Source organism: Calypte anna, chromosome 8 (genome assembly GCF_003957555.1).
Source record: "Calypte anna isolate BGI_N300 chromosome 8, bCalAnn1_v1.p, whole genome shotgun sequence".
Lineage (NCBI taxonomy): Eukaryota > Metazoa > Chordata > Aves > Apodiformes > Trochilidae > Calypte > Calypte anna.
This window is the reverse complement of record NC_044254.1, coordinates 1,598,169-1,610,243: the sequence shown is the minus strand read 5'-3', so window position 1 is coordinate 1,610,243 and position 12,075 is coordinate 1,598,169. Positions and strand designations below refer to the sequence as shown.

At 58.4% G+C, this 12,075-nt stretch overlaps 2 protein-coding genes across 2 annotated transcripts; both read right to left on the bottom strand.

Annotated features, from left to right (window-relative positions):
• Window positions 1-788: 788 nt before the first annotated feature.
• EEF1AKNMT (eEF1A lysine and N-terminal methyltransferase) lies at window positions 789-6,645 on the bottom strand. Its single transcript, XM_008494850.2, has 8 exons — window positions 6,464-6,645; window positions 4,958-5,705; window positions 4,041-4,240; window positions 3,250-3,445; window positions 2,874-3,017; window positions 2,382-2,594; window positions 1,898-2,029; window positions 789-1,462 (listed from the first exon to the last, which is right to left on the bottom strand). The coding sequence occupies exons 1-8, from the start codon at window positions 6,614-6,616 to the stop codon at window positions 1,188-1,190; spliced, it is 2,061 nt and encodes a 686-aa protein (XP_008493072.2). The 5' UTR covers window positions 6,617-6,645; the 3' UTR covers window positions 789-1,187.
• Window positions 6,646-6,914: 269 nt separating this feature from the next.
• Window positions 6,915-11,488, bottom strand: ITPA (inosine triphosphatase). The gene is made up of 8 exons (XM_030455207.1): window positions 11,346-11,488; window positions 10,961-11,018; window positions 10,819-10,883; window positions 9,822-9,895; window positions 9,059-9,090; window positions 8,288-8,403; window positions 7,237-7,313; window positions 6,915-7,118 (listed from the first exon to the last, which is right to left on the bottom strand). Exons 1-8 carry the CDS (start codon window positions 11,406-11,408, stop codon window positions 6,995-6,997), a joined length of 609 nt encoding a protein of 202 aa, XP_030311067.1. The 5' UTR covers window positions 11,409-11,488; the 3' UTR covers window positions 6,915-6,994.
• Between the last annotated feature and the right edge of the window lie 587 nt (window positions 11,489-12,075).

Sequence of the window (12,075 nt, the reverse complement as noted above, 5' to 3'; positions counted from 1 at the left end):
CAGTTTAGAAAGCAGAGCCCTCAGTCAAATTACAACTAAAACACAGGGACAGACACTGAGCAGAGGAAGGTGCATGCAGCACACAGCTCCTGCAGTGCCTCCTGGGCACAGCCTCACCTGCAGCATCAGTGTGGTGGCCATGGGGCCATGGTCCCCAACGATTCAGGGGGTGAGAGCCCTTGGGGTGCACCTTCCACAGCACCCATGGGGCTGGGGAACAGCAAACCCACAGGCTCATGCACCCTCTCACTCACCTTTCTAAGCCAAGCTGGGTTTTTCACAGGTGAAGGAGACCTGCATCCTGCTCTCAAAGGCCAGGGTGATGAGCAGCAGCCCACCAAGACCCTGAGGGGACAGGGGACACGAGCTGCAAAGCTGGTGAGATGGTTTCAGCACTGATGCAACAAAATGAGCTGCCAGGACAGGCAGGGGGTACTGTGGGACCAGCTTGAGGGGTGCTACCCTGCTGTCTTTTCATCCTGCAGGAAGGCTGGCCTGTCCCTGCTGGCTGAGCTGGTTGGTGTGCCCAGGGACCCAAGCACAGGGCTGTTTCCCTGATGGCCCAGAGGAGGGAGAGAGGGGGTAGAAGAAGGATTGGAGCCCCCTGGGGTTACAGGTCCCAGTTTACCATGATGACTGGAGAAACAAAAGAGAGTGGACATGTGGTGGGATCCAGCTTGGGGAGGGCAAGTGGGGTACAAGGGGCAGCTGCCTGGCCCCAGGCGATGCCCTTGAGGAGTGGAGGTGACCATACCTGCTGGGAGCTCCAGAAATAAGCCTGACAAAGCTCCACAGCCCTCAGCACTTTATTTCCACACACCCATAACCAGGCCTGGGGTTATGCACAGACACAGTGAGCAGGGATGCTGAAGGAGGCAGCGTCAGAGGGAAGGAACCGTGGTGGAAGGGAAGGTGATGGTCAGAGGGATGCTTTTCCCACAACAGGAGTGCAATGGGGGCAGACCCAAACCCAGGCCTGTCAGCCCCACAGCACCTTTCTCCCCTCACCACCCCAACACAGCCCTCAGAGGGTCCCTGGCCATGCTGTAGGGAGCAGCTCTCCACATCAGATCCATCCTTCAGGTCCAGCCAGGCCAGCACTGACCCCCCAGGGGTGGCAGTCCCAGCCAGAGGCACTCCTGCTGCAGGAGGACTCCTCTCTGACTCGAGCAGCAGCAGGGCTGCTCTCAGAGGATGCTGACAGCCTGCACCATGTCTGCCAGGACGTAGGAGCTGTCCCAGGGGCGCCCAGGCCGCCGCAGAGCCCCCTCCAGTGCCCGGGCTCGTGCCCCCAGCTCCCTGGGTTCCTGTTGGACCTCGGGGCTGGGCTGGCAGAACAGGATCTCATTGACCTCCCCTTCAATGCGACGGGTGTAGAGCAGTGGGAAAACCTCCCTGAGGGTGCCCAGGACAGACTCCTTCAGCTGGCTGTCCCTGCACACCAAGTTGAGCACGAAGACACCTGCAGCAGGGTGAGAGGAATGGGAGATCAGCCCAGCCTGTGTGCATCACCCTGCTCCCCACCTCCCTGCAGGAATGCAGTGGAATCTGTGCCACTTGGGTGCAAACATCTCCCCCACAGCAGCAAAAGAGCTGGCATCCCACTGGTGTCCTTTGCCCAGCTCCACATCCCTGCCCCCACAGGGGTTGTGGTGGCCATGCAGTCTGTTCCCAGGTACTGCATATACCCCCTGACCTCCTGAAACCCTTCCTGGCCCCACAGATGCCTCATCCTGCCATCACCCAGACCTGCCAGGAGTGGCAGGTGCCATGCAGCAGTCCTGGCTGTGGCCACTGTTCCAGGATGCAAAATGGTGGCACAGCCCCATTACTCAAACCCCACACAGGACTGACTGCCTTGGCCCTGGGAGACTATCAGATCCCCTCCCCCCCTTACCTTGTGGTTTAAGGATGATTTTAACTTTCTCCAGAAAAGGCTTTTCAACAAAGGCTGGGGGTGGGCAGCTCATCCCCACTGTGAGGTCTTTGCTGTCCACATCAAACATGACAGCATCAAACTTGGCTGGAGCTGTAGGAGGGAGCACAGACACATTATCCTGTGGGAGAGAAGTGAGCCACACGCAGTGGGGATGCAACAAACGGGGTGGTCATGACAGAAGCAGCCATCACATGGCAGGAGGCTTTCTCCTGGGGTTTTCCTTTCCAAATGAAACTCAGAGCAGCAGCTCTCAAAGCTGGGGGGGAGACAGCAAATCTGTACACATGAGCTGCAGAGAGCTGGGGAGGATGGAGCTCATGGCCCACATCAGGAGATGGACAGGGACAGAAAGCAGAGGGGTGAAAGAAGCCCAGGACTCCAGTTCCCAGCACGTCACCCACTGGGCTCAGTGGGGTGCCCAGACTGCTCCCCAGGACAGTACCTTCAGCTGCCAGCTTGGCCACATAGTCCAGCCCATCAGAGATGTGCACCTGCATCCTCTCACTCTGGGAGAAGCCGAACCAGCGCGTGGCCACCTCCAGCATGGAGGGGTCAATCTCCACCACGGCCACGTGGGCCTGTGAGAAGTACTCGTGGACAAAGAGGGGCAGGCTGCCCCCACCAAGTCCCACCACCAGCACCTCCAGGGGGGTTCCTGCCAAGGGAGAGCACCTGGGTGAGCTGGAAGGACAGGCATGCTTGTACCACCCATCCCATCCCACCCCACCCCACCCCACCCCATCCCATCCCACCCCATCCCATCCCATCCCATCCTATCCCATCCCATCCCATCCCATCCCCCATGCCAAACCACCCTGGCACACAGAGTGCTCCAAAGAGGAAAGCCCTGTCCCAAAGAGCAGGGCCATGGGGACACCCACATGCCTACTCCACCCCTGCCCTGGGTGCAGCCTCCCACCACCAGCCTCATCACCTGGGAGGGCTTCAGGGTTCCCCAACAGGCACAGTCCTGCAACCATGGCCTTGTGGTGCTCACAGCACAGGTAGCTCTTGTCAATGGCTGTAGGTGGCTCAGTGGGGCTGGGTTTCTTCTTGTCTTTCCTCCGTTTCTTCTGGCCTGAATGACAGGAGGTAATGGCTGGTAAGGCAAGGCAGCAGACTAGGATGTTTCCTGGGGACCAGCCACCCCCCAGCCCCTGTCCCACCCAAAGGGAAAAAACACTTTCAGAGCTACCCAGGGGCAAGGCAGGCAGGTCCCAGAAGGACTCGCATCTCGAGTATCCATCTTGCTCTCCGACACCCCAAAAAGTCCCCCATGGCTCCTGCCCCTTCCCAGCTACCCCACATACCTAGGAGTGGCACAGGGGCCAGGAGCCGAGCCTCTGACTGCACCACATTCCTGTTGTGGAGGAAGATGAGGCGTCGGAAGTAGCAGCTGCCATCCCCCTTCACGTCCTCCACCACGAAGTCCCCGCTCAGGGAGCTGGAGTCGCGGTGCCGCACCGCCCGCACCCCGATGTCCCCTCCCACGGACAGGAAGGGCACCTGCAGGGAGGATGGGGACCAGTGCAAGAAGAAAAGGCTACAGGAAGAGACCCTGGCATTCCTGCTGTCCCGACCAGAGCTAAAAAGCCAGGATGAAACAGACATGTTGCAGGAGCAGTGGGATGTGCTGTAGGCAGCCACAGAGCAGCTGGGGACGAGCACACAGGACACCAAGTTACCCCATAATACATATATTGGGGTACAAACACCCCAAGGCCTCTTGCAAGAACTCAGGTTTGGGGAGTTGGGGCAGGAAGGAGAAGAGAGAAGGGATAGGAGAAGTTATAGCCAGGATTAAGAAGGGGCTGGATGCTGCCAGGGTTTTGAGATGTCTCATTTTCTTGGGATGCTGTGTTTTGGGGGACAAGGACCTCCCACCAAATCCTGCCACACAGCACCTTAAATCCTGCCTCCAAGCAAAGGCAGCCAGCTGGAGAGACAAAAAGAGCTACATCTGAGGCCAGACTCCTTCCTGCCAGGGCAGACATCTCACAGCTCTGTCACCCTTGGAGAAGAGGGACTCGCTGCTGGTGGAGAGCCAGCCCAGCCTCAGTTTCAGTGAAGCTGAGCGAAGGTGTCCAGCAGTGGGGCTCACCTGCTGCCTGGCAGGAAGGCCCTGTGGGGCCAGCTCCATCACCTTCCCCGACAGCTCTGCCTGGATGCCTGCCATGCCCTCGTAGTGCTGCTCCCTGTGCAGGGCCACAGTGACCAGGCGCCCGAAGCCCGCGCTGGTGGCCAGCTGCCTCCGCCCTTCCTCCGTCCCAAAGAGCCACTCGGTTTCTCTGCCCTGTGGGACTGCAGAAGGAGCTGCCATCAGCCTGGGGCACTCCCAGTCCCTGAGCCTCCAAGAGAGGAGCTGCAGGGAGTGAGAAGACATCACAAGGAGGTTCCACTGCTTGCCTAGAGCTATGCTCTGCAATCAGTAAGAGAGCCGCGACCTTCACTGTTTCGGGCAGGCTCGTGTGGGAGGCTGGAAAAGACACATCCCACGGGAAGGGAGCTCCAACAGCTTCAGGACTTGTCTCCAGGCTGTGCTAAGCCCCAGCTTTGCAGGCACACAGGGAGTGAACAGCTCTGCTGGCAGAGCCCCAGTGCAAAAGCAAAGCACAGCTCTTAGCAGCCTGGCCCTAGCAGGTCAGGAGACCCACACAGATCAGTGACACCTTTCTGCTGTGTCCACTGGGCTCTGGCTTTATTCAGCAGCACACCACAGCACCTCTCACCAGCATCAAAACAGAAACCACCACCCTGGAGGCAGGGCTGGCTGCATCCCTCTGCTGCCAGATGGACATCCACTCCACCAGCAAGCTCTGTGCCAGATCTCTGCTTGCACCACCAGGCAAAAACATGTCCCACTACAAAGCCAGCACTAAAACATCAGCCAGACTCCACACAGACAGGTTATTGCCATCTCCAGCCCTGATTTCAGCAGGATCAGGCCTGCTCATGGCCTCATTTAGCAGCCCATGGCCAGAGCACCATGTCAGTGCAGGCAGGGGAGGCTGTACTCACTGATGAAGATGGCAAAGTGGTTCTCCCGGGAAGGTTTCACCGAGGGGCTGTCGACCACGTGCAGCGTGTAGCGAGGCCTCCCGCTCTCCTTGTCACACAGGTCCAGGGAAACCTGTTCCCTGCAGGGGGTTTTGCTCAGCTGGCTGCACAGCAGGGCATAATGCTGCCTGTCCTTCACTGCTCCCACCAGCTGCTCTGCACTCTCCACCCGCATCGGCTTCTCCTGCTCCTCAGAGCAGATTTCCAGGATCTGCGGTGCCGAGCCAGGGATTTTCCTGAATTTGGTCATGACATAGACAAAAACAGGCAGGACAAACTGCTGCTTGTCCCCACTGCCAGCCATCTGATGGATACGTACAACCCAGCCTTGCTGGGAGAAGTATTCCACTGCTTTCTTCAGCACATGGGCTTGGGCCAAGGAGATGCAGAGGTAGCGCCCTCCCACCTGCAGGACCCGGCTGATCTCTGCAAACATCCTGTCCACCTTGGCCAAAGTGGCTTCCTCTTCATCCGTGAGGACAGCATCCAGAGTGCCTTTGTCCAGGACCACCTGGAAGTGGGCATCAGGGAAGTCCATCTGCAGCATGTCCATGAGCAGGTAGCTCATTCTTGGCCTCCTGCTCCCGCTCCGCTCTCGCATCTGTCGGATCACAGGGTCGCTGATGTCGATGTTGACGATGTCCTCGCACATCCCCGTGTCGTACATCTGCTCACTGAGCTCCGAGTTCCCACAGCCCACCACCAGCACCTGGGGACCAGCACAAGAGCAGTGGGATGGTGAGAACAATCTGGAAACGTGTGTTTTCACAGAATCATCCTGGTTGGAAAGGAGCTCTGAGAGCATCAAGTCCAACCCTTGATCCACTCCCCCCGTGGTTCCCAGCCCATGGCACTCAGTGCCACATTCAGTCTCTTCTTAAAAACTTCCAGGGATGGAGAATCCCCCCCCTCCCTGGGCAGCCCATCCCAATGCCTCAGCACCCTCTCCGCAAAGAATTTTTTCCTAATATCCAACCTAACCCTCCCCTGGCAGAGCTTAAGCCCATGGCCTCTTGTCTGAATGATCTCTGCCTGGGAGCAGAGCCCGACCCCCCCCTGGCTCCAACCTCCTTTCAGGGAGTTGGAGAGAGTGATGAGGTCTCCCCTGAGCCTCCTCTTCTCCAGCCTCAACACCCCCAGCTCCCTCAGCCCTTCCTCACAGGACGTGTTCTGGATCCCTTCACAGCCTCCTTGCTCTTCTCTGGACCTTTTATGGGCAAATACCGAGCCCTGAGTGACAACCACAACCGCGGCACCTGCAAAGCCCCTGAGAAACCCCAGCAGAAATGCTGCGTCTCTCTTGGGGATGTTTTAACCTCCAGGGTCTCTCCTCTTGCTGCAGCACCCCGGAGACTTCGCACGATGCCCGGTTGAAGCCGGGAGATGGCGTCGGGGGAGCTGCGGGGTGGCGGAGCCCGGTTCGGGGAGGCTGGGTGCGGGCAGAGGGTGCCGGCCGGGGACACGCACCTTGTCGCGGGGCCGGAGGTACTTGCGGAGGAGCGGGCAGAGCTCCGGGAAGGCCCCGTACCACTCGAAGGGGCAGGACCCGCGCTGCCGGAAGAACCGGTCCCAGTACCGAGCGGAGCCGAACTCCCCGGGGCGGCGGGGCAGCAGCTCCATGGCTCCCGCCGCACGTGTCCCCCGCGCCCACTCGTGACGGTATCGGAATGCGCGGGGCGCTCATTGGACGGGGCGAACACTCTCCCCATTGACGGCCGCTTCCCATTGGCTCCGCCAGCCCCCTCCCCGGTACCGGCGGAGCCCCGGAGGGCAAAGCCCTTCCCGGGCAGCAGCCCCGGGACGCGGTGATCAGCGCTCCTCCGGGGGGGACACCGGACATCCCGGACACCCGACCCTGCGAACCCACGGGAGGCGAAACCCACGCGGTGCTGCTGAAAGACGAACCGGGGACAGGAGGTACCGGAGAGGGTTTAATGTCAGCTCGCAGTGGAGCGGAACGACAGACGGACATCACCGGGAGCCCGCAGCCCGGCGGTGTCAGCTGGGACCCGAACGGGACTCGGTCCGGTTGTTGCTCTGGGCAAAGAAGGCAGAGAGCTCGCTCAGCGCTCGGTACCGATGCGAGATGGAGTTCTTCACTGCCTTGGGCAGCTCGGCGTAGCTGGGAGGAGGAGAAACCAACCATGAGAACCCCCGGGAGCAGAGCACCCCCGGCAGCTCCTCCCCGCCCGGCTGCTGCGGGGTCTTCGGGGACAGCGCATCCCTCAGCTGCCACTTACGTCTGGTTGTAGCCGTCTGGCTGAAAACAGGGATCCCAACCGAAATCTCGAGGGCCTCTGGGCTCCACTATCAGCCCCTGCCACGAGAAAGCATTAAAAAAAGCAAACAAAACCCCGTAAGGTGTAGGGTGCTTCCCCCGCAGAGCTGAGCACCCCCCGGGCTTGGTGCATAATGTGCTGCCCAGCACTGACCCCAAATGAGCAGCCCCAGATGCTCCATCACATTGCCTTCTATTGACAGCCCCTTTATATCCCCCCCTCCAATTAACAGAATTAACAACTCAAATAAAGCCCTGCTGGAGGGAGACAAGGGGGCTGAACAGCTCGAGGTAATCATAGAATCACAGAATGGGTTGGGTTGGAAGGGACCTTAAAGCTCATCCAGTTCCAACCCCTGCATGGGCAGGGACACCTCCCACAGCCCAGGTTGCTCCAAGCCCCATCCAACCTGGGCTGAGACACTGCCAGGGATGGGGCAGCCACAGCTTCCTTGGGCAACCTGGGACAGGGGCTCAGCACCCTCAAAAGAATTTCTTCCTAATCTCTAACTAAATCTCCCCTCTTCCTGTTGGAAACCATCTCCCCTTGTCCTCTCCCTACCCTCCCATGTCCAAAGCCCTCCCCCAGCTTTCTTGTAGCCCCTTCAGATATTGGAAGGTTGCTCTGAGCTCACCTGGGAGCCTCCTCTTCTCCAGGCTGAACAACCCCAATCCCTCAGCCTGGCTTCCCAGGGAGGTGCTCAGCCCTCTGAGCATTTCAGTGGCTCTGCTCAGGACATCTTCCAGGAGCTCTGTGTCCTTCTGGTGCTGGGGACTCCAGAACTGGACACACAACTCCAAGTGGGGTGTCACAAATCCCCTCCCTCTCCCAGCTCTCTGTGCTGCTTTGGATGCAGCCCAGCATCAGCAATGTACAAAGCACCCACAAGCTCCAGGAGCTTTCAGTGATCCAGGAGGAACTAAAACTGTCCTCAGCAGAGCCAGTGCTGCACACAATTCCCGTTAGAACCCTCCTCCCTTAGCACATTCCCCTCCCCAGGCACACCACCTACATGAGTCTGGCCTTTGAAAAGCTTCACAGGCTCCTCTGGGTTTCCAGAACTGAATGCAAAGGTACAGAGAGCATAGGCAGACTTGTCTTCAAACCCAGCCAGCAGCTTGTAGAGGCCTGAGAGACACAGAAAGGATCCTGGCATTACTGCCTTTCCCTCAGAGAGTGCCACACACCCACCTGGGCATGGATGGAAGAGCATCCCATCTTCCCATCCACAAGATGTCCCAGAGGATGTGACAAAGCTCAGGCACAAAGATGCTCTTGGCTGAGTCCCTCATATGATTGAAGCCAGCACCTCAGATCTCACACAGGGCCCCACTGTCAATTTGGGAGCAGAACCAAACAAGTGCATAGCACCAGAGAGGTCTAAAGCCCACTGGTGAATGCCCCTGACACCAGTGGGAGGATGTGCAATCACACTCCTGACGTGGGCCCAAAGGCAGGCACAGCACACAAGAGGTGCAGAGGGGCTTGTATGGAAACCTAAGGAAGCAGCTTTGGTCTCCCAGACAAGAAACTCCTCCAAGCCCTGTCCCCAGCCTGCAGGAGTGTGGGAATCCAGGGATGATCCTGAAGCTACCCAAGGAGACCACATTCCATGAGGAAGGGCACAAAACAGGCTCAAGGAGCAAACGTCAAGGGACAGAGCTGGAGAGGCAGGAAAGGAACCAGCTGTGGGTAAGGACTCAGCAGAGCCCAGGAGGGACAGGATCCATTTCATTTGGGAAGGGGTGAGGTACATGCAGAGCAGTGAGATGGGAGGCAGTACCTTCTGGTTTGAGTTTTTCCAGGAACCATTTTCTGAAGGGGAAGAAGGGAGGAAAGATTAATGGTTTTGCTACTGGCTCTCAGAAATACAGGCACGTTGAGGCATTGCTGCCTACATTTTCATAGATGTGTTGTCAAACCAGCTCATCCTGGGCTACTTACCAGTAAGGACAGACTTTAACTGAATGGGAGATGGTGAAAGCAGCAGTGCAGAATTTAATTTACTGCAGTATTGGGCTCTGCTGTAAATAACCCACTTCTCTCCCATGAGTACTCACATGCCAAAATACACTTCTCAGCTCAACTTGTTCACATCTTACACCCAGTTCTAGTACCAAACCCATCACATAAAGCTCTTAGGTCCCTGCTTAGCTCAACAGAAATAGTTTGGAACAATTAATCACACTAGGAGTTAATTCCAAGCCCTAAGGCAGTATTTTATTAGAGAAGTTACACTGCTATGTAATAATCTTACTGGATGAAAGCAGAGAGAACCTACAGGACACTCATCCCAGAGCCCTGCTGAAATTCAGGGTGTCTCAGCTATGCTGTGGGGAGCAAGTTCCTGAGCTGGCAGAGCAGGAACTAATCCATGGCTTTGTTTCTTGACCTGCACTGTAAGGTCAGCAGGAGGCAAGGACTTCAAGTCCAGTCCCTGGGATGCAAGATGGAGCCAACTGCAGAGCAGTGATCACATCCTTGCTCCTGGCATGTGGAGAACCCCCTGGGAAGCACACCCTGCCAGCCTGGGCCTTTCTACTTACATGTATGGTCCTGGAAGCCCCCCCAGGGCATTGAAACACAAGCAGGTGTCCTCTACTATAACAGGTCCTTGAACCTACAGCAAAAACCCAAGAGACAGGACCATGAGACCCAGAGGAAGGCACTGCCTCCAACCCCATTTTCTTGCTCATATTCTCACATTTCCACAATAAGAGGAAGACCACAAAAAAATCCACCAGCCCTTCAAGTTCTTCATCTGTGAGGCAATCAGTATCCAACAGCCCCAACCAAACCCAAGAACAGCTACAACCAAACCCATGAACTGACACACCCAACCCCTGAACTAACACAACCAAACCCATGAACAGGCACAACCAAACCCAGGAACTGACACACCCAACCCCAGGAAACACCCACAACCAAACCCAGGAAACACCCACACCCAACCCCAGGAAACACCCACAACCAAACCCAGGAAACACCCACACCCAACCCCAGGAAACAGCCCCAACCAAACCCATGGAAGAGCCACAACCAAACTCATGAAAGAGCCTCAACCAAACTCAAGAAACAGCCACAACCAAACCCATGAACTGACACCCAAACCCATGCTCTGCAGGGGCAGTCTGGGCTGTGGTGAGGAAGATCTCAGGTGGAAAAAAAAAATCAACAGAGCACAACAGCCCATCCCCTTAGGGATCAGGAAAGCTGGGATATGAAGGAGAAAAGCCTTGTCCTGGAGGCAGGCTCACATCCCCCTGGAGTTTCAATCTTCCCTTGTTTTCTTAAGATCCCTCCAGGGATGTGACCACCCCCCAGCAGCTCCGGCTGCCACAAACCTCCCGCGTTCCTCAGCTGCCCAGGCAGGGCTGGAGGAGCCCTCGTGTCCTCCTGCTTCTGGAGGAGCACCAGGAGCAGCAACGGGACCGTCTGAACGCTGACACCAGCAGGAGCTCCGGAGTCGCTCCGGATCCCGATCCCAATCCCTCCCCCCCATTCCCATGGCTCCAAGCAGTGGGAAATCAGAAGCCAAGGGACCTGCCGGGCGGCTTCACGGCATTTCTGCACCGAGATCTCGTCCGGCTCCCCCTGGTACTCGGGCACTGCGGGACACAAAGGGAGGAGCTGAGGAGGCGGCCGGGATCAGCCCCAGCCCCGTCCCCACGCCCTGACAACTTACAGTCGATTTTCTTTGCCACCAGCGTGTAGGGAGAGGAGTCCCCGAGGATCTGAGTGACCTGAGGAGGGAGAGAAGGAGTAGGGAGGGAAGGGAGAGAAAATGGGGGAAAAGGAGGGGTTGGAGGGGGGAGAAGGGGGCAATGAAGGGGGGAGAAGGGAGGATGGAGGGGAGGGATGGAAAAGGGGAATGGAAGGGAGGGATGGAGGGGAGGGATGGAGGGGAGGGATGGAAAAGGGGAATGGAAGGGAGGGATGGAAGGGGAGGGATGGAAGGGGAGGGATGGAAGGGGAGAAGGGGGAAGCTCCCGTCAAGCCCCGAACCTTCCGACCCAGCCTAGTCCACTCCAGCCCAGCCCGGCCCGGCCCGGCCCAGCCCCCTCTCTCACCTCCTCCAGCTTCTTGGCATTGCCGGTCACAAACACCACGCTCCTCCGAGCCGGCGCCGCCATCTTGCCTGCGCCCGCGCCGCGCTCAGCCGCCAATCAGCGCCCGCGGCCGCGCCACACCCAGCAGGGCTCAGCCAATGGGAAAGCTCCCGACGGGCCACGCCCTCCCGGCCCCGCCCCGGCAGAGGGAACTCCCGGGACACCGGGAAGCACCGCCCGGTGAGCATGCGTGGAGCCGTCCCGCGGGGTCTCGCGAGAGCAGGAAGTGTTGCCATGGCGACGAGGAAGCGGGTCCAGGTCGCGGCCTTCGCTTCTCCGGGCCCCGGCTCCTCCTCAGCACTTCAGGCCCGGGCCAGGCGGTCCTTGGAGTTCCAACGGACCCCACAGCCGTGTGCCCTTGTGGCCAAGAGGCCCAATGGTGTCCTGGGGTGCGTCAGGAAAAGTGTGTGCAGCGGATCTAGGGAGGTTCCTGCAGGGAAAACGTTGGACCCAGGAGGCAAAAGATGGGCCCTGCTCACAGTGTGGAGCCCGGGAGGAATGGATCAGAGGCCGAGTGCTCCCTGACAACGCTGTGGGGAGCAGTGCCCTGCCAGAGAGCTCTCCCACCATGGTTCCACCTCCTCAGAGGACCAGATCCCCACAAATGCCTCAGGGCATTCCCCAGGGGGTTTCTTCTCCCTCTCTGGTATGCTCAGCTCCCAAACCAGGATGGGGAACTGTCCCCCCCCTC

What these genes read in the sequence shown, in the direction of transcription:
- ITPA (XM_030455207.1), bottom strand. Translation starts at nt 11,408, where the DNA reads ATGGCGGCGCCGGCTCGGAGGAGCGTGGTGTTTGTGACCGGCAATGCC. An exon ending in TTTTCAAAGGCCAGACTCAT is followed by an intron (nt 7,314 to 8,287) that starts GTAGGTGGTGTG and finishes TTCTCGTGGCAG; the next exon opens with GGGCTGATAGTGGAGCCCAG. An exon ending in CCAGACGGCTACAACCAGAC is followed by an intron (nt 7,119 to 7,236) that starts GTAAGTGGCAGC and finishes TCCTCCTCCCAG; the next exon opens with CTACGCCGAGCTGCCCAAGG.
- EEF1AKNMT (XM_008494850.2), bottom strand. Translation starts at nt 6,616, where the DNA reads ATGGAGCTGCTGCCCCGCCGCCCCGGGGAGTTCGGCTCCGCTCGGTAC. An exon ending in ACCTCCGGCCCCGCGACAAG is followed by an intron (nt 5,706 to 6,463) that starts GTGCGTGTCCCC and finishes GCTGGTCCCCAG; the next exon opens with GTGCTGGTGGTGGGCTGTGG. An exon ending in GAACCCTGAAGCCCTCCCAG is followed by an intron (nt 2,595 to 2,873) that starts GTGATGAGGCTG and finishes CTCCCTTGGCAG; the next exon opens with GAACCCCCCTGGAGGTGCTG.